Source organism: Hibiscus syriacus, unplaced genomic scaffold, assembly GCF_006381635.1.
Source record: "Hibiscus syriacus cultivar Baekdansim isolate YM2019G1 unplaced genomic scaffold, ASM638163v2 tig00110109_pilon, whole genome shotgun sequence".
In the NCBI taxonomy this organism is placed as follows: domain Eukaryota; kingdom Viridiplantae; phylum Streptophyta; class Magnoliopsida; order Malvales; family Malvaceae; genus Hibiscus; species Hibiscus syriacus.
In genome coordinates, this window is record NW_024062593.1 from 802,552 (window position 1) to 821,922 (window position 19,371).

General features: G+C 36.8%; 3 protein-coding genes, 1 long non-coding RNA gene, 1 other non-coding gene and 1 pseudogene across 5 annotated transcripts; 1 reads left to right on the forward strand and 5 right to left on the reverse strand.

Moving 5' to 3' along the window:
* Positions 1-452: 452 nt before the first annotated feature.
* LOC120214938 lies at positions 453-3,544 on the forward strand (annotated as a pseudogene).
* Positions 3,545-7,065: 3,521 nt separating this feature from the next.
* LOC120215040 lies at positions 7,066-8,518 on the reverse strand (the record flags this gene model as incomplete). The annotated part of the gene is made up of 2 exons (XM_039212833.1): positions 7,066-7,532; positions 7,822-8,518. Coding segments are annotated over 2 exons (1,047 nt in total), but the record flags the coding sequence as incomplete, so codon positions are not given.
* A 1,379-nt stretch (positions 8,519-9,897) lies between these two features.
* Positions 9,898-15,017, reverse strand: LOC120214939 (outer envelope protein 64, mitochondrial-like). The gene is made up of 13 exons (XM_039212739.1): positions 14,694-15,017; positions 14,461-14,613; positions 14,237-14,361; positions 13,955-14,080; positions 13,476-13,658; positions 13,186-13,330; positions 12,846-13,014; positions 12,127-12,261; positions 11,829-12,029; positions 11,129-11,256; positions 10,987-11,038; positions 10,758-10,827; positions 9,898-10,204 (listed from the first exon to the last, which is right to left on the reverse strand). Exons 1-13 carry the CDS (start codon positions 14,939-14,941, stop codon positions 10,122-10,124), a joined length of 1,818 nt encoding a protein of 605 aa, XP_039068670.1. The 5' UTR covers positions 14,942-15,017; the 3' UTR covers positions 9,898-10,121.
* Positions 15,018-15,762: 745 nt separating this feature from the next.
* On the reverse strand, positions 15,763-15,834 carry TRNAT-UGU. Its single transcript has one exon. It is a non-coding gene; the product is annotated as a tRNA-Thr (tRNA).
* Positions 15,835-16,018: 184 nt separating this feature from the next.
* On the reverse strand, positions 16,019-17,524 carry LOC120214950 (probable protein phosphatase 2C 9). Its single transcript, XM_039212751.1, has 4 exons — positions 17,353-17,524; positions 16,810-17,086; positions 16,450-16,604; positions 16,019-16,363 (listed from the first exon to the last, which is right to left on the reverse strand). Exons 1-4 carry the CDS (start codon positions 17,488-17,490, stop codon positions 16,223-16,225), a joined length of 711 nt encoding a protein of 236 aa, XP_039068682.1. The 5' UTR covers positions 17,491-17,524; the 3' UTR covers positions 16,019-16,222.
* A 162-nt stretch (positions 17,525-17,686) lies between these two features.
* LOC120214952 lies at positions 17,687-19,014 on the reverse strand. The gene is made up of 3 exons (XR_005524912.1): positions 18,868-19,014; positions 18,348-18,761; positions 17,687-18,172 (listed from the first exon to the last, which is right to left on the reverse strand). It is a non-coding gene; the product is annotated as an uncharacterized LOC120214952 (long non-coding RNA).
* Between the last annotated feature and the right edge of the window lie 357 nt (positions 19,015-19,371).

The following is a 19,371-nucleotide window of genomic DNA, read 5'->3' on the forward strand; positions in this document are numbered from 1 at the left end:
TAGACTACTAAGCCAAATTGTGGTTCGTGCATTTATGGATAGATAGAGGCATAGAGCGGTATTAGAGTGTGATCGCATTTAAAAAGAAAAACTCTCAATTAATTTAAATATATTTTATAGTTTTCATTTATAATTTAATTTTATATTCTATATTTATAATTTTATATATTTTATTTTCTAATATAAATTTATACCACTAATATAAAATCATGCAAATATAATTATTACACCTCAAATACACGAACCGACTTACTTTAGTTAAAAGAATCGTTGTTATTTCTAAAGATCACGAGTTCAAACATAAGTATCTGCAAGGATGATTAGACGTTTATTATCGGACGGTTAAGAATACTTAAAATATATATTATTTTGTAAACAACTTTAACTTAATAAAAAAAATTAGTACACCTCAAGTGATCCCATTATAAATATAGTACGTGTTTCTGGTTTTCTCCATAATGTACACAAAGGAGTAAGCGAACTTGTAGTAAAACGAGACCTCAGTCCCTGTTTCGATCTCGGTTCCTTTTTGCTTACTTTAGTGTGCAGAGTAGATCAGAAACCATGGCTGCCTTCGAAGTTGAAAACCTTAATCCGATTCAAGCGAGAAACAATGGACGCCGAAGTAACAGGTTCATGGAGGACGGCGTTTCATTGACTTGGGACGATTTGTGGGTCACGGTTGCCGGAGGAAGATCGATCCTTCGGGGCTTAACCGGCTATGCTCGCCCCGGTGAGCTGTTGGCAATAATGGGCCCTTCTGGTTGTGGGAAGTCCACACTTCTCGATACCTTAGCAGGTAATTCATTAAACCACATATGTTCCGTGAAAGTTCATTCATGGAGAGAATATATAATCAGTTTTCATTTACAGGGAGACTTGGTCCAAACACAAGGCAAGCAGGGGATATTCTCATCAATGGACGTACACAATCCTTGGCTTATGGAACATCAGTAAGGAGAAGATAGAAATTAACAAAAACATTAAATTTCATTAAAAAAAGTTACCATCTTTTTCATGGAAAGCATTTTTACTGCAGGCATATGTAACCCAAGACGATGCATTGATCACAACGCTGACTGTTCGTGAAGCTGTTTACTACTCTGCTCAGCTTCAATTGCCTGATACAATGACGAAAGCAGAGAAGAAAGAGAGAGCTGAGATGACAATAAGAGAAATGGGATTGCAAGACGCCATTGATACTCGGATTGGTGGGTGGGGAGCTAAAGGGCTGAGCGGTGGACAAAAGAGGAGAGTTAGCATTTGCATTGAGATCCTCACTCGCCCAAAGCTTCTGTTCCTTGATGAACCCACTAGTGGACTTGACAGTGCTGCTTCTTACTATGTTATGAGCAGAATAGCCAGCTTGAACCAGAAGGATGATACTGGAAGAACAATCATTGCATCCATTCATCAGCCTAGCTTTGAAGTGTTTCAACTCTTCACCAATCTTTACCTTTTATCTGCAGGCAAAACAGTTTACTTCGGTCCCGTTTCTGCAGCAAATGAAGTATATTATTCTCCTTTACCTACTACAATAATTCCCACATGTAGAATTGGCATAACAATTAACAAACTAATCTGTCTTGTTTTCTAAAATATGATCTAGTTTTTTGCTTTAAATGGATTCCCATGCCCCAATCTCCAGAATCCATCTGATCACTTCCTCAAAACCATAAATAAGGACTTTGACAAGGTATGATCCGACCCTTTACCGTAAACGATTATTTTTTTTATTTCACAAGACTCGAACGACTAATATCGTATACGGTTTTCTCCTTTAACCAGGATATCGAGCTAGGATACGCTAATGGAATCCCAACAGAGGAAGTAATTGATATCCTGGTGAATTCATACAAGTCTTCTAATGTATATCAAATGGTTCAGCAAGAGATAGCTCAGATTTGTAAACAGGTTGGGTTAATAGCATCTCATTGTTTTTTTCCTGAATGGAATGACATGAACAAATATTTTGGATGCGTAATTATGGTGTCTGTTAGGGTGGGGAAGCGTTGCAGAAGAACAAAATGCAGGCTAAGTTCTTCACCCAGTGCCATGTCCTGACTAGAAGATCTTTCACTAACATGTCTCGTGATCTCGGCTACTATTGGATGCGTCTGTGTATCTATATCACGTTATCCGTTGTCATCGGCACCGTGTTTAGCCACATTGGGATGGACTATGAATCGGTTCAGGCTAGAGGTTCACTGATGATGTTTGTGGCATCATTTCTAACTTTCATGGCCATTGGTGGATTCCCTTCTTTTGTAGAGGAAATGAAGGTTTGTGATTGTTTTCATCGAATTTTACTAGACGATTGTATTGTCGGTCCATCAAATATTAATTTTTTTCTCAGATATTTGAACGCGAAAGACTAAACGGCCACTATGGAGTGACTGCCTTTGTCATTGGAAACACATTATCTGCACTGCCATTCTTGGCAATGGTGGCACTTATTCCAGGCGCAATTACTTATTTCCTTCCGGGACTTCACAAGGGATATCAACACTTCTTCTTCTTCGTAACAGTATTATTCGCTTGCATGATGTTGGTGGAGAGCTTAATGATGATAGTCGCCAGTTTGGTACCCAATTTCCTGATGGGAATCATAGTAGGTTCCGGAATTCAAGGCCTAATGATTCTGGTCGGCGGATTCTTCCGATTACCGACCGATCTTCCGAAGCCGGTTTTGAAATATCCATTGTACCATATCGCTTTCCATAAGTATGCTTACCAGGGATTGTTCAAGAACGAGTTTGAAGGCATGACATTCCCTAATGTACAAGGTGGATTTGGAGGGTCAGCACCACGATTAGTGGTGAAGAAATCTTGAAGCATAAATGGCATTTAGAGATGGAATACACTAAATGGGTTGATCTTGCCATCTTGTTCGCAATGGTTGTGTTCTATCGGCTTTTGTTCTCGGTCATCGTCAAGATGACCGAGAAGGTGAAACCGATGGTTGCGAAATTCAGGTCGGTGACTCACAAGGAAAGAGTGCAGATCATGGTTAATCCATCAGCAACACCTCCTGATGAAGAGAAGAGATAGTGCCAGTAATCACTTTTAAGATAATTTCGTTAGGGAAATCGTTACCTAGTCTATGAAATGTAATATTAACCTTAATTATTAAGGTTTTTTATGCAATAATAACTAACTATGCCTAACCCATCTGAGTTGAGACTATCTATCACTGCTTCATGCGGCTGGTGATAAACATGCATTCCATTGTTGATTTGCCATGCCTGCTTGGTGATGAGGTCTACGACCTTATTCACCTCTCTTGGGATATGGTTGAAAACTACCATCCAATCACGATTAATGAGCTTCTCAATGTGGTGGAAAATTGTGAGTTGCTTATCTTCAGAGGTTCCTTCTTGGAGTAATCTAACCGCCTCTCTACTGTCTGATTCTATGATAATCAGTTTCTGTATGCCATGCAATTTGTAGACCTTCCAGCATTCCCCAGAGCTCCGCTTCGAGTGTGGAATAGAAGCCAATCTTCTTAGCGAATCCCCATAGCCATTCGCCCTTGGTGTTCCGATCGACCCGAGATGGTGTTTCTAGCTCCGTTTGTGTTTATTTTGCACCATTGGTGTTCTGGTGGTTGCCAGATCGTGGTTCTTGTCTTAGCTCGGCTATTTCTTGTGGTAGGATCGTTTCTCGCTTTGATGATATCTAGTGCTATTCGTTTTCCTTTGTCGAAAATTGACTTGCTCTCTATCATGTCCGGTTTAAATATGCTTTCATTTCTTCTATTCCATGTTGCCCAAAGGATCGCACTAAACAGTGTCATAATTTAGGGGCGTAAGATGCAATTAAATCTATTTATTGAATAAATAGATTTATGCAAAACAAAATACAACTCTATTTCTCTCTCTTATAAAATGTTATTTAACAAAATTTATATATTTTTATATTTTAAAAATTCTAAACGAATATGAAGTCTCCTTGAACACTACTATTAATGTAAAATCTATTTTATAAAAATATATAAAATTTGTTAAATAATATTTCTTAAGAGAGACAGAGAGTTCTATTTTATTTTGCATAAATCCATAATATTATATGGATGAATGTAAAAGCAGAGTCACTTAAAGAAATGTGTGTCAAATGACGTTCAAATTTCTAATAAATTTTAAATAAAAAAATATTAAAAATAAATTCGATACTATTTTAAAAGAATATCTTATTATGAACTTTTTTTTTACTCTGTTCTGCTGTTGCTGATAGTTGATGTTTTCCTTTAGCAGGTGGGATTCGATTAAGGTAGTATACCTTTCACCTGTGGCATAACATGAACTCGAATTTTCCATATACAATAAAATTTAATCTTATAAAATTAGGATAGATCAAAGCTCGTTAAATTCGAACCTCATGTCTATCCTTTGATAATTATTTTAGGGTTGGGAAGGGGTTGGTCTCCTCCAACTTTTAGGGTGTAATTATTTATTAGGTACATACTGTTAGATAAAATGTTAATCCGAGATAATAATAATAAATAAATAAATATTATTATATAATCAAACGAAACAAATAAATAAAGAATTAAAATAGAGGAATGTGATTTGTTACTCGTGTATAGGTAACGGTGTTAGAAATCAGAAGAAGAATTTTGTTGAGGCATGTATGAACATCTCCTTAAGACATATTCGTCCTCTCCTCGGTGTTTTAACTATCGTTGGACATCGGTCTCCCAGGATACAACAACAAACGATCACAATAGTAAGCACAACCATAGTGATCAGTCGAACACAATATTATCTTTTTCTATCACTGGAAAGAACGAATTTGGAAGGAATTTTCTAAGTGTTTCCCTAATTCAACGTTGTGAATTGTGTCTCAAAGTTGTGTCTTAGATTGTGCCTCAACTAACCTATTTATAGGTGAAGAAATTGATTGAAGGGGTTAGGAACTTTCGATGAAAGGACTTAACCTTTAGATTAAATGACTTATCCTTCTGATGAAAGGGCTTAATATTTTCATGAAAGGATTTAATATTTTCATGAAGAGAATTGTTGAAGAGGTATGATTAAATGGATGTAACTTTAAACCAAAAATTAAGTTCATTCATCAAGTGACATCACTTATTATTAATTAGTTATAGTATCAATTCATTCAATTATTTTTCGAACACTTACTAGTATTGAAACTAGATAATTCAACCTTTACCCACATTTTTAGTTTAAATATTCCTTAAGTCTCATATAATTTTTTAATAGTCCGAGTAATTACAAACTAGTATTTGTTCATAATCTTTTTTAACCATTGACAACACACCCTACAAACACAACTGATCAAACCCACGACCTCAAGGGAGAATAACACTCCCTTCCATCACCAAAAACGCTCAATAGATTCAGTCTAGGATAATTTTAGATAAGTTTCATTGTTAATCAGGTTCAATGCTTTGCAAACTTTATTGTGCTATAAAAAAATATGTGAAAAAAGGTGAACGTACCTTTCCTCCTTTTGCTTCGTCATTTTCTGAGTGGCACTTGCAATCAATTCAGAAATCCATTTATTTACCGCAGATATGAAATTTAAGCAATAAGAACTATATGCCAAATAGTTTGAGAAATTTTTCAAGGAATGTACAGTAACAAGGCGGCCCCACAGTTTAAAAATTCTAAGCCGATCTAAGAGATTTTATCTGTACCATATTATACTGAAAATTTTCAGAATTTTGCAAAAGAAATACTTAACAATATTCGATGTGTTCATGGAATAGCAGGAAGGTGCTATCCAGAAAGACGATGATCGAAGGCCGTCTGCACAACGCTAGAAGGAAGTCAACTTACTGGGAATGGATAACCTGGCTGAAGTTGAAATACATGGTTTTTTTTTATGTCGTAAATGCAATATGACATTTGATGAGAAGGATGCATATTTGCTGCACCTTTTGTCATTTCACCTGAGGACTACGAGGAGGTACCGGCGTGGTTCTCCTGTTGGGGATGGCGTGATACTTAGAGACAGGAAATTTGAATGCCAGTTCTGTCATAAGGTATTTCATGAACGACGTAGATACAATGGCCATGTAGGGATCCATGTTAGGAACTTTGTGGGAGGAATCGAAGATTCACCTGGTTTAACGAAACTTCCGAGGATAACCGAGATTGCAACTAAGCAAGAGGTTCCTACGAGGATTTCGAAAATGGATGCATTAATCGAAATTGCACAGAATTCAATTCTTGAAACTAGTACTTCTGTGCCTACATATGAACTCAATGAAGGATCAAGTCCTGATAAATCGAACACTGTTCCTAATACGGATATTCCTGCATCTACCTCTGCTCATGCAATGAATTCTGATTCGCCTTCAAGTGATTCGGGAACGGTGGATGACATGACTGACAGAACACCAGATCAAGATTCATGTCAGCAAACCTGTGAGCATATGGTTATCCATGGAAAGAGTCATCGTCATTAGGTGGTTTCTGGTAAATAATTCAGTAATTGTGTGCCTTATTTAATTTAAACTTCGATCGGTCCAACTGATTTGACTAGAAACATAGCAGACCATGACAGCCTTATCTACATGTGATATAAGAGCAAAGATTGCCTACTTTTTTTTCTATTAAAATGCAACTTTCAATGCCAATGGCGTCAAGTAGTACAATAGATTTGATACAATCCAGCTCGTCGTAATAAAACCAAAATGAATTCTCTCTCGATAAAGCCCATTGAGCAACAGTGCGCCACCCTATTAGCCTCTCGGTTAACATATCTAGTTCTGAACTCTGGTTTATTCTGAACTGGTTTATTTGCAAGGGTTTCATAGGCCTCGTTGAGTAAAAGGCCAATAACCGACAGATCTTCGTGGCAATTGTTCAGTCTGTTAACTATCGACATTGCATCACCTTCGAAGGTGACATGTTGCCACTCATTATCCAAAGATTGACTACAACTATCTGGCTTTGTAATAATAGTTTATATTATCACGTGTTTATCATGTATTATATTTATATCATATAGATTTCGACATGTTTATGTCATGTCTAATATCATTGTAAATACTGCACAAGTATCCCACCCTCGTATAATGAAACCTCTTGCAATATGTTATGGATATATTCGAATCAAGACCAAAACAATATAGTTATACATGGGATAATTGTATCATGATGATCAATAGTCCTATCCTTGTATTATACAAGCTGATTCTTTTGGTTCACATCTTCAATGGAGGAGCAAGAGCTTGCGAGAATCGGTACACCACTGAGAATACGAGGCATGGAGGTTAGGCCAGTCGGAGGACGGGCAATACGCGAAGTGGTGGAGCCATAGGGAGAGCACCTGCTCTTGCTCCTCGTGTTCTAGCCTTCCTATGCTCTCTTCCAAGACCTTCTCTAGCTCAGCTCTTTCGCTGATGCCGAGCACCGGCACATCAGTGCCATTGCTAGCTCTGCAGAGTAATGGCAACCATGACTTTAGCATCTTCATCTTCGTTTGCCTCCGGCTCTCCTCGTTGCCTTCTCCGGTTTCTTCAGCTGCCAGCTCCATTTCCCTTGCTTGTTTGAACAAGAACGCTGCACATTTGAATCATCACAAAAAAGGTAAGAACATCAGTGTAATATTTCAAAAATCGAACATATTCAGATTTAACATCGATATTTTGTTAATCAATATAATAGTCTTAAATAACGGTCGCATCATAATATTTTCCAATGTCGTCGCAACATCATAATAACATTCTTAATATAAAAACATAAAATATTCATAATCGGGACACCACAACCGTAACGGAGACAGTAATACTATGATCGACATCGTTATTCAAATCTACAAATTTAACAGAGAGGAAAGGGGGAAACATACCCGAAACCCTAACCAGGGAACCCTGAACCCGTGGCTCAGCCAGAAGAGAAAGCGAAGCCAGATTTGAAGCCGATGCCCACCGCTCAACAGCTTCTTCCACAAACCCACAGGCAACCATCTTCTCCGCCAACCAAAGAAGCTCAGCAGCCAGCTTCTCAGCCGAATTCCCAGACCGGTTCACATCCTCACTCCCGTTACCGTGTCCTCCTCCCCTGGACCAAACCCCATCCCCAACCGATCGAACCGTCCTTAAAACCCTTTTCACCAAATACTGAACCGGAGCAGGTCCAGCACCATCAAGAAAACCAACCCTATCTTGCCCCGATTCAACCATTGCAGCCTCGAGGCAGCAAAGGGTCCTCGAAAAAGCAGAAGACAAAACCGATCGGTTAACTTCACGCAAACCATGGGTATCTGCCCTACGATTCTCTTCTATAAGTCTTTCGGCTAAAGATCGAACAATCGCATACTTCCTCGAACTAACGGGAATATCATTAACAATAGACAGTACCTGCGAGAGCGCTCGAGCAATCCCCGAATCGTCAACCCCAGAAGTAACCGCGTAACGATCGTTTCCTTTCAGGGGATCAAACGTAGAAAACTGGGGTTGGGATTTAGGGGGTAAATCGGAGACGAAAAGAAAGAAAGTAAGCGAAGGAAGAGGAGAAAAGACGAAATAAGAAGGTAGCGGATGATTTCAACGGGCTTGAATCTTTCAGCTAAGTTGAAGAATGATTTGTCGGCATTAATGAATGCCGGAGACGCCATGAACCGGAGGAGCAAAGGGGATATGATGGATGGCGCGTTCTCCACCATGTCCATGTCCGTGTCCATGGTATTTTCTTCTTCTGGGGAGGAGGGGGGTTAGGTTTTCTTAATCGTTCCAATGGAGAGAATATTCGAAGCGGGAAAGAAGGAACAGAGAAAAACAGAGAAAGGGATGACGTCTTTGGGTTTTGGTGCTTGTGTTCGTCTGAAAGTGCGTGATTTTAGCGTAGGGATTAGGGATTGGTGGGTGGGAACGGAAACAGATGATTTTGTTTTCCATTTTTAGACGGTGGTTTCGTGGACCGCAGAGGCTTATCATCATATGAATGATTCATCAAACCCAATACTGTTTTCTAAAATACATAAAAGAAATTAATATAAAAAATTTAAATGATAAATTACCTTCTAAGTCAGTCATTAAATTATTATTTTTAAATAAGGACAATAACATATTTAATCCTGTTTAGTATTTTATTATTATTTTTTTAAATCATGTTAATATTTTATTAATAAAAATTAACACTCGGGTCAAACTTAGAGCTTCTAGAAAATAAAATCACCATATGTTCAAAGCCCTGCATTGGACGTTGCCACGTTCCGCGTAGAAAATGTTCAGTGAATCTTTGCTACTTGAACTTTGGAAAACCCTCCTCATGTTTCCATGCCATATGGAAATTAAGATCTTCTCACCATCTCGATAGAAGCATACAATGGATTGTATTCTACAAACTTGGATTATATTTTTAGTTATATCTGTAATATTTAAAAATATATATATAAATAATAAAGACTAATTGTATAATTACACCAATTTTATTAACTATCATGTCAACTCCATCAAATATTAACAACAGACAACTTGATTGATAACATTCAAATAATTAAGTGATCTGATTGAAAAAAAACTTTAAAAAAATCAATGGTTAGATTAATATTCTTCCATGACTAAGTGATCCCGGATATAATTTACCCTTTAATTTCTCACATCTCCCATTTTCCCGAACAATACAAACTCATCATGCCTCGTTTGGTTCTAACACAATAAAGAAAAATTATTCCAAATACACAGTTGAAATAAGAAGGATGAGTAAAAATTCTAGTAACTTCTTCAAAATAAGTAAAATAATCTCTTTGTTCAGACCAAGTCATGTGAATGACAATTACAGAGATAACTCGTATACCTTTAGATATGCGTAAAAATAATAAGTAATCCTAGCAAACAGGGTATAAAACTGATATTACACTCTTTTTCCTTTTCAACATGAATATAGCACTTGAATAAGTTTTCATTGGATTGGTGTCTCTCAACAACATTGAACAAATCCAACATGAATTCATTACAAAGAAACAATGTCTCCAAAACTAAAATTACGGCCAAAACCTGCAACAGTCGGCACCCTCTAAACGATATGTGCTTTTTACTTCGATTTTTAGTTTATCCAAAGGGCCGACATTGCACAAAGATTGCACATATCTTTGATCGACGCTCTTTCATATTCGTTAGACAATATAAGAAGCAGAGAAGGGGTGTATCAACTAACCAGTTTTCTTAATCTTTTCTCTGCGAGGCTAGCAACTTTATTTTGTGGCTCTAGAACCAGTGCGTGTTTGAAATCTGCAAATGCCAAAAACAAAACGCTGCTTAAGACTATGGGTTGAATTCGAAAACTATAAGATGCAAATAGATCGCAACGGGGACAAAGAAAATTGTTCTAGGATAAATTATTAAACTATCTTCAACTATCTCACACTTACTAAAGATTTGAACACCATATAAACGAGTTTGGGCTCCAAATAAAAGGGTAAATCTGTTTACACCCATACACGTCCATCACTCTGTATCCGGAAGAACTATTTGCAAGATGCTCCATGAAATTTATTCCTTATGTATGATTGAATTATACCCACATCAGGTAGGAAACCCGGTACGAACAGAATGAACCTACCAAAATGATGAGGAATAGGAATTCTACTATCTAAACTAATTTTCCCATCTTTATCCCAAATCTAAGTCCAAACACTCCATAATTTAGACGAAAGAGAAAAGGGAATAAAAGAAAAACCGGAAATGCATAATTAGTTGTATTTATCAATAATTTTAGTCATATGGGAGGAAAAGAGTCTCTTATCACAAGCAAAGTATAATAAGCACCATAAACTATAATCACCTTGAAGGGCCTCTTTATAACAGAGTAGTGATTCTCTGGCCGTCCCACGTCTCAGATATGCTTTCACATTCTGCGCAAAAGAGTTATTACTCAGACTAATAACATCACTCGAATGCGGCAGCTTTTTTCTCATGCGTGCATAAAAAAGTTCAACATTTCAAGTTTAAAAGATAGATATTTCATTGAAGACCACCATTGACAGTCACATGTTTTATAAATTCTAAATTACCTTTTTGTCAAGTGATATTGCTTTATTGCAGTCCTCTTCAGCTTGCTGGAAGCTGCATATATGAAAATCAGTTTCGTTTCGGAAGTATGTGAACCGAAAAGAAAGCAATAAAAAGTGGCAACAAATCTTAGAGACACTATACCATCCTAGTTCCAAGAAAGCTGCTGCCCGATTGTTATAGTATGTCGCATTTGTCTCATTCAACTTAATAGCTTCAGTGTAGTAATTAACTGCCTTGTTCCATTGCTTTCCCTTAAATGCAGCATTTCCCTGAAATGGAACTTGTCATGAAAAAACTCGTAACAGCAGACCTTTCCTTGACTAAAACTCATAAAAATCAGAACATACTAATTTAAATTATAACAAGTTCTAATTCTCCAGACACCGAAACTTTAAAAAAAAAAAAGGTCTACTAGCATTTTGTGCTGAAAATTCTACTCTTGATCCTGGTCACAGTTGTTATTAATGAACTTAAGAAGAAATGACATATCACAAACACACGAGAGGCTTGGATACATTGCTCAGAAATGTTGCAACATAAAGAAAGAAGTTGAACAAGTGATAAAGCGAGAAATAGCAGTTAACCATCATTTCTTTACAGGTTCAAGAACTCAACCATCCAAGTTACAAGGCATTCTTCCTACTGTTTCTCGACTAGTGTAAAACAACTTATGAATGGAAAACAATACAAATATACAAATTAAGATATCATTCGGATGAGTCATAATCAGACCAGTGCAAACTGATTCCATCAATAAATAAACTCCATGGCACTGTTCACATTGGCAGAAATTTGGTTTGGCAAATCAATCAATTCAGATATTGGGAGATGTTGGTAAAACCTTTTCCTTCAAGAGTTCAGAAGCATCCATATTACCATTGACATCAGGCAATGGTGCTGAATTGGATGCAACGCTCACTTGGTCTTGCAGAGAAGCATACATATCCAAAACTGTATCAAGAAGAAATTTATCTGCTCCATGGTATGTGACAAATGAAACTGAAATAGGACAACCATCATGCTTTCCTAATGGGACAGAGACCTGGAAAGAGAATGTAAGGTTAAATAAAAGACTGATATCCAAGCTACAAAACAACTTACAAGATTGAAAACTTAAGCCTGGTAACATCAAAAGCCACCTGACATCCCCCAGACATGCTAGCGATGCTCAATAGCGTGGATGCTCTGTCATGAAACTCCGTGGAATATCCTTTCTTTGAATTAAGCTTTAGTGGAGGATCTGCAATTGTGGGAATCACTAATATCCCATCATCCTGAAACGAAAGAGGACAACTTGGTTAATTGAGATAATCCAATTCCAGGCTGTGTCCTAACATCCTAGCCTTTTGGACCCATGAAAGTAAAACCCAAATTAAACAGTGTTACGCTGTTAATGTACACCAGCCATATATATATATATATATATATATATAAATCTTGATTCAATCAATTCTATCAATCTCCCGTGTTATTCTTCTGGCCGGTTCTATCATTTCATCTATGGCAACAATTTTTCAAATATCAAGTTTTAGGTTCAAATTCATAATAAGATGGTAGTTGGCCCTGTTTCATATTAAAAAAGCAAAAACTATGTTTTCATTTATAATTACAAGACGAGATCATTCTAAGAAGTTGTCATAGTAACAAAGCTGTCTTGACAATAAACAGGTAAACTTATTTGTATTATTGTATATGGTTGACATTCTTATCAAAAACAGTAACAGTAATTAACCATAACAAAGCAGTCCTGGCAATAAACGGGGAAACTTACTTGTATTACTGTATATATTAACTATAAAAAAAAGGAAACAAAATAGAAGCAAAAGGAAAGGGGAAGTAGGAGAAGAATCTGCAACACCTTTAGAAGACTTTGCATAGCAGCCCGTATCTGAGTCTTGACTTTGTACATATTTTTTATATTCTCATACGTAGTGTTCATTGCAGCGAGAACACGATGAGAAACCTCAGGTCCTAATCTTGGTTTAACATCTTTAAACCATTCTTCATGGTTTGTTTTAAACTCGTATCTGAAAAGTAAAGCTACAAGACATTAGGAGTGTTGGTCTGTCTACAAACCCAGAAACAAATATTCCGCACAACAATGATTATTATAATATCCCAATTGAAGGATTACAATAAGTGAAGCTGGTGGAAGAGGTATCTGCTCCGGCATGTAATGACGAGTTATTCTCAAATACCTTTGTAATGACACCATGACAGAAGAAAGAGCCAGCAAAGCAGAAATTCCATTTTGTAGGTTTGTGGAATGCTGAAGAAAACCCTTCAGGCTAGGTACATTTGAAGTAACAAAAAGAGAAAAGTTGACATGCTTTGGAGGCTGGTCTGTGCAATTAACAAGAGGTAGACACATCAGGAAGTAAGATTCACACCATTGAAACAGGAGAGGGAGCAGCAGACTATGATCAGGATTTTCACACCAAAAAAATATGCAACTGGTATGAATAAAATTGACGGCCGTGAAACTTACATCCAGAAAGCTTTTCAACTGCTTTGCTAACAACATGCACCGTCTTTTGGCTGGGAACCTTTGAGAGCTGGAATAAGTCATCGGCAAAGACAAGCTGCCTTCCCCTTCTAGGTTCCACCGCTTTTAGTTGAAGTAAAATATGTCCAACACGATGTAGAATAGATGCATCACGAGCAAAACATCCTTAGACATGATAATTTAACAAAATCAGTAAAAAGGGAAAAAAAGGAAATCTTGAAAAAGGCAATGTCTGCCATAAAACCGAGAGGGGCACTGCACTTCTTTATCAAAGTGGTATCAATCCGTTAATAGATCACACATTCAGATGGACACACTTCAGTAAAAATAAAAAGTAGGTGAAGGCAAAGTGAGTTGGTATAATTATAATTCATACTAGCTAAAAATATCAACAGCCATGATCAGCATGGAAGGACAACAAACATCTTAACAATCTAAATAAGAAAGCTGTATTACAGTACCAATAGCATCCAAACTTTGTGAAACGGGAACAATTCCAATCGTAGATACGGCTCCATGAGATGGTCGGAACCCAATAATACCACAAAAAGCGGATGGAATCCTCATGCAGCCAATTGTGTCCGTACCTATAAAGTCGTCAAAAAAGGCTATGAAATCCCAGGCTTCGTTTTAGGAACTAATTAATCATTAAAAAAAGACAAAAGAAAAGAGCATACTACAATGGGAAACGCTGTTGGGGAACTGTTTATTGATTACTTAGAAATGTCGAGGACTGAAATTACCTAGAGCGAAGTCCACAAGTTCAGCAGCAACTGCCACTGCAGAACCACTTGAAGAACCTCCCGGAAGGTGCGACGGCATGGTCGGATTTGTAGGTGTTCCATAATGCTTATTTTCCCCCGTCATTCTATTAATATTTAACAAAAAAGGGGGGCAAAAGAACACTGATTACATTTTAACAAATACATTCCACCTAGAGAAAAATAAAAACATAATAAAAGGTTACCCAAAAGCCAGTTCGTCCATAACTGTTTTGCCAACACATTTAGCCCCGCTTTTCAACAAAGCAGTAATCACAACCGCAGTCCGATCAGCAGGTTCGTGTGTTCTCCGCCAATCAGGATTCCCAAACCCCGTCACGTAACCCTTCACGTCAAATCTGTAAAAACCATTGAGAAATAAATAAAATACGACAGAAAACATAACCAAGAGGAAAGACAAAGTGATGGAATTACGAACATGTCCTCGACAGCAAACGTGAGGCCCGATAACGGAAGTTTGGCGGCGGGTGGTGGAGGCTGTGGGAAAGGAATCAACTCGAAGCGTTCGAGGAAAGCGCCAAAATCCTCTCTATTGATGATCATCGCTTTTCTCCTCCTCCTACGCGTCTCCGCCACTACTATGATTCCGGCCACCGTTATTCCCGCCACAATCCACACCTTTGGGTTGGAAGCATTGGCTTTGATTAGACTCAGCGTTTTAGACATGATCGGATTCGAAGAGAAAGGAAAAAGGAAACGGAAATAAAGGGTTTTGGGAGGGTTTTAACTAAGGGTTTGTTTGTCGAAGAGAAATTAAATTTTGATACCGTGAAGACCAGAACCGGCTTTTCTAGGTATGGAAATTTTGTTGACCGTTCACATATTTTTAAGGTTTAATATCTGTTTTGGTCCCTGTATTATATACACACTCTCGATTTGTCCCTAAACTTTCATTTCATTCATCATATTATTAATCTGGATTTTCGGTTTGAAAAATGCTATGTGATTTCTTCACAAGCTATCACGTGTAATAACGTTGCGTTTAGAAAATCTCTTATAATGTATATTTGGATAATTAACATAATTTATAAGTCTCATTAAAGTAGATATATTTAAATATATTTTTAATTCTTAGTGAAAATTGAGAATTGATGTAATTACTTCAATAATATTATTTTAAAAATTTTAACTTATATAATTATACAATTACACTTTGCACTACTAAATGCAAAATAAAGATGTTAATACATTGTGTTTGTCAAACATGTACAGACAATTAATTTTTTAATAATTATATGAAATATTTTTATATAATCAAGATTTGGTGGCCAAACATATCCTATGTATGGAAAAATGACAATCCTAAAATTAAAAAAATAAGATCTTTAAAAATTTATAAAAGTTCTTAAAAATTTTCAAATAGCACAAAAACTTTGAACTTATTTTTATAAAATTATTTTTAAATTTTTAAATACGGAATAACACATTTAGTGTTTAATGCTTAAAGATTTTATTAAATTTTATATAAAAAAATAACATAAGCATATTGCCCCCATACAGGATCTAACTACAGACCTTTAGTTTACAAGACTGGCGCTCTACCACTGAGCTATAGGGGCTTCATTGAAGGTAGAGCGCAGTTGGTAGAACGCAAGGCTTTTAATCTTGTGGTCGTGGGATCGAGTCCCACGGTCATAATTTTGACTGCCGGAGGTCTTCCACGGAAGCTGCTATCAACCTGACGTTGGGGGTAGTCTACTACCTTACCTCCCTCTCACCCCATTATATATGGGAATAGAGTCAACTAATTTTTTTATTGAAGGTATGCTATCGATGTACTAATTCGAGCAAAAACAAAAAACAAAGCATAACATACAATGACGTTAACGTACACCAACCGTTAATTATTATGCATTTTCTGATGTGATTGCTAGTTGGTGTTTACCCATTGAGTCGTATTTTATGCCATCGAGGAACTGTTCTTCCGTCGTGTTTCCGGATTCGCATTTAACCCTTGAAACGAACTACAATACAGGAGATGTCATCTTTACTGTCTCGGTTCAATGCCTCGGCCATTAGTTGTTTAGCTACTCGCAGAGGATCCTTTGCCTTTTTCGCAATATCGACGGCTTCTTGATTGGACATGACCTGGATACATTTGCATACAAAAAACTGAGAACAAATAAACAACAAATTAGGAATTGTTGGTTCGTACACAGAGAGATTTGGATCACCTTCCATAGTCCATCACTTGCAAGGATGAGAAGTTCGGTATCCGAGTCAATATCAGCAGTTTTTATGTCCGGATCGGATCGGAGGTGTGATTTAAGATTCTTGTCTCCAAAAGCGCGAGAAACAGCAAGTTGTCCATTGACTCTCGCAAAATCCCCTGGGAAAGAATGCAACAAGATCAATTATCAATCAACAACAGCACCAGTAAGTCGTTATCATACAAAATTTTAGTGCTGATTCATCTGCTTTCGGAAGCAATAACTAAACCGATACAGTGCTGATTAGTTTCACTCGGTGATATTAGAAACAAATTTTCCTCAAAGAGAAAATCAGATGTAAGCACAGAGGAGTTGTGCAAGAACCTGGCATGATTGAGACAAAGCCACCTCTGTTCTCGATGCTTCCGCGCTCTGTGTTCAGCTCATGATCAATACTCATCTGTTTCGCCTGCCCTTTCTTTGAGAGAACAGCACGCGAATCTCCAATATTGGCAACCCATAATTTCTGCCCATCTATCAAAATTGCAGTGACAGCAGTGGATCCCCCTCGACCCGAGTCAAGATTGTGTGAGAGAATTGCTTGGTCTGTCTTCTCATAAGCTTTAGAAATGGACCTGCCAGGATCAGTCCAGAATTCCTCCTGCAAGTTATTATATGGGAAAAGGACATAATTTAACAACCAATTAACACAGCCCGGAATTCGGTTCTATAATAATAAGAATCACAGAACCATCATCTCAGTTTATTATCCCCGGTACCGCATAAGGCAAGTTGGGGCGATAATAAAAGAAGACACTCTTTCCGAATGCAACATTTAACTGACAGGAATGATTCTCTTTGGCTGTGGTATCCAAAGCCCCTAAGCCCTTACAAAAATTATTAATATTGGATTAATCGAGAACTCACATCCTCTAAGATATTGGAAAACCAATGCTTTTGCAGATAACATAGTACACTATCTCCCAAATGGCCATCATATATAGCAAAAAGTCCGAGTTCATGTTCCCGAAGCTGGGCAAACTTTGCAACATGATAATCCTCCATGGGATTATTTGCTTTTCCTTTCGCTAGGGTGAAGCCATACTAGACAGGGCCCTGATGGCTTCTACCCTTTCCAGAGCTACATGAAGATCGTCCTCCAGCTTAAACGATAAAAATAGAATCTTTTACGATATTTCATACTTAATGGAGTTTGAAAATAAACTTGAAAGGAAACAGAAACACGATTTGACAGGAGGAAATGTAAATAAAACTTTTAACTGATTCCCAAAAAGCCATTAACCACGGGAACCGAGAAGAGCACTCTCTCACGGTAAGCCATTGCTGTGTTAGTAAATGAAACAGTATTTGCACAACACAAGCACAAGGCTAGTGATGTTCTCCGATGCTTCCGACCAAAACAATAAAAGGAATACAATCGACTAGTAATGCAGGTAATAACAACCCAGAAAAGGTTTGGTACTAAGCTAGCAATTGCTCATGCACACAGAATCTGGCATGAAATCAAAGATGCCACTAAACTAGATCATGTCCTTACAAAAATCTAATCAAAATCACCAACCAAGGATATCCAATCATACATAAACATATGATGAAACAATCTAAATTGGAAGGACTGAACTGAATATAAGATGACCTGGGAATATACAGATTTGAAGCAACATTGATTATCCATAAAATTCAACCCCTCTCCAGATTCTCACCTTCTTCAGCTATCACTCAACATCTGAAAGAAAGCAAAATTTTCCACATAATTCCTCTACCTGCATAATCAAAAAAAGAATGAAAGAAATTTTCTTGATCATCAAAACAGGCAAAACCCTCCACCAACAACCCTAAAATTCCTACAAACAGAAAATCAATACAAAATCATGAAATGGGTATCTTTGAATTCCCCCTACCGATCCACCAAAACACTCAAATTCCCAAGAAGAAAAGAACAGACTATTTCCTCTGTTTTCAACAGAGAAGAATAAAGACAATACCTTGAAAAGGAAGAAGAATGAAATGAAAGTCTTTGGAGGGGCAGAAGGAGAAAGAAAATAAACAGGCTGAAGGAGGAAAGGAAAGAACTTGCCCTTATTGACTTTTCTCTAAGCCTGGGTTTGGTTTTCTCTTCTTTGTTTACTGAGAATTAAGAAAGGTAATTTTTTTCCCTTTTCTTTTCTTTATCTTTCTCAATCTCCATTAAATTAGTGCTTCAGAAACCTGTAAATTGGAATCCTAGGATCAGTCACCAACCTCTGGAAGTGGAATTCCCTTTGAAGCCAGCTCATTTGTTTAATCTTCAAGTGGCAAACATCAAGATGACACTACTGCTTTTGAATATATAGAAGTAAAAATAAGTGATTAAATAATGTTTTGAAAAATGTTTGAATGTCTAAAAATAATAACGGTGATTTAAAATTCAACGAATCTTACATTTTTCTATTATAAACAGTTATACTTTTCTACGAAAGACTAACAAAAGTTTGATCAGGGAACGATGTTGGTGTCGATGAAGATGACGATCACGATTGATCTGCCAACCACCATGGAAAGAGTGGAAAGAGGAAGGGGGGGGGGGGAAGAAGAGTTTGGGGATGTTTGGGTTTTCTAATAATTTTTAAAAATTTTATAATTTTAATAAAATTTTATCATTATCAAAATATGACACATATCATTTAACGACTAAATTTAATGATTATTATGATATATACGTCTAAATTTTTTTTGATGAAAACATTTAGGCATTTATTCTAGAAGAAAAAAAATTAGATACTAAAATATTTTTCGAAGTAAAATTTAATCTTTTATTTTTTTTATCAAATCAAGTAATTTTCATGCTAAAACTAATGCTCAACAATCATTTTTTTTAGTTTAAATTGGTTTTTCAACCAAATAATAAAAAGTATATTTAAGATTTTTCCCGGTTTAAATAGGAAA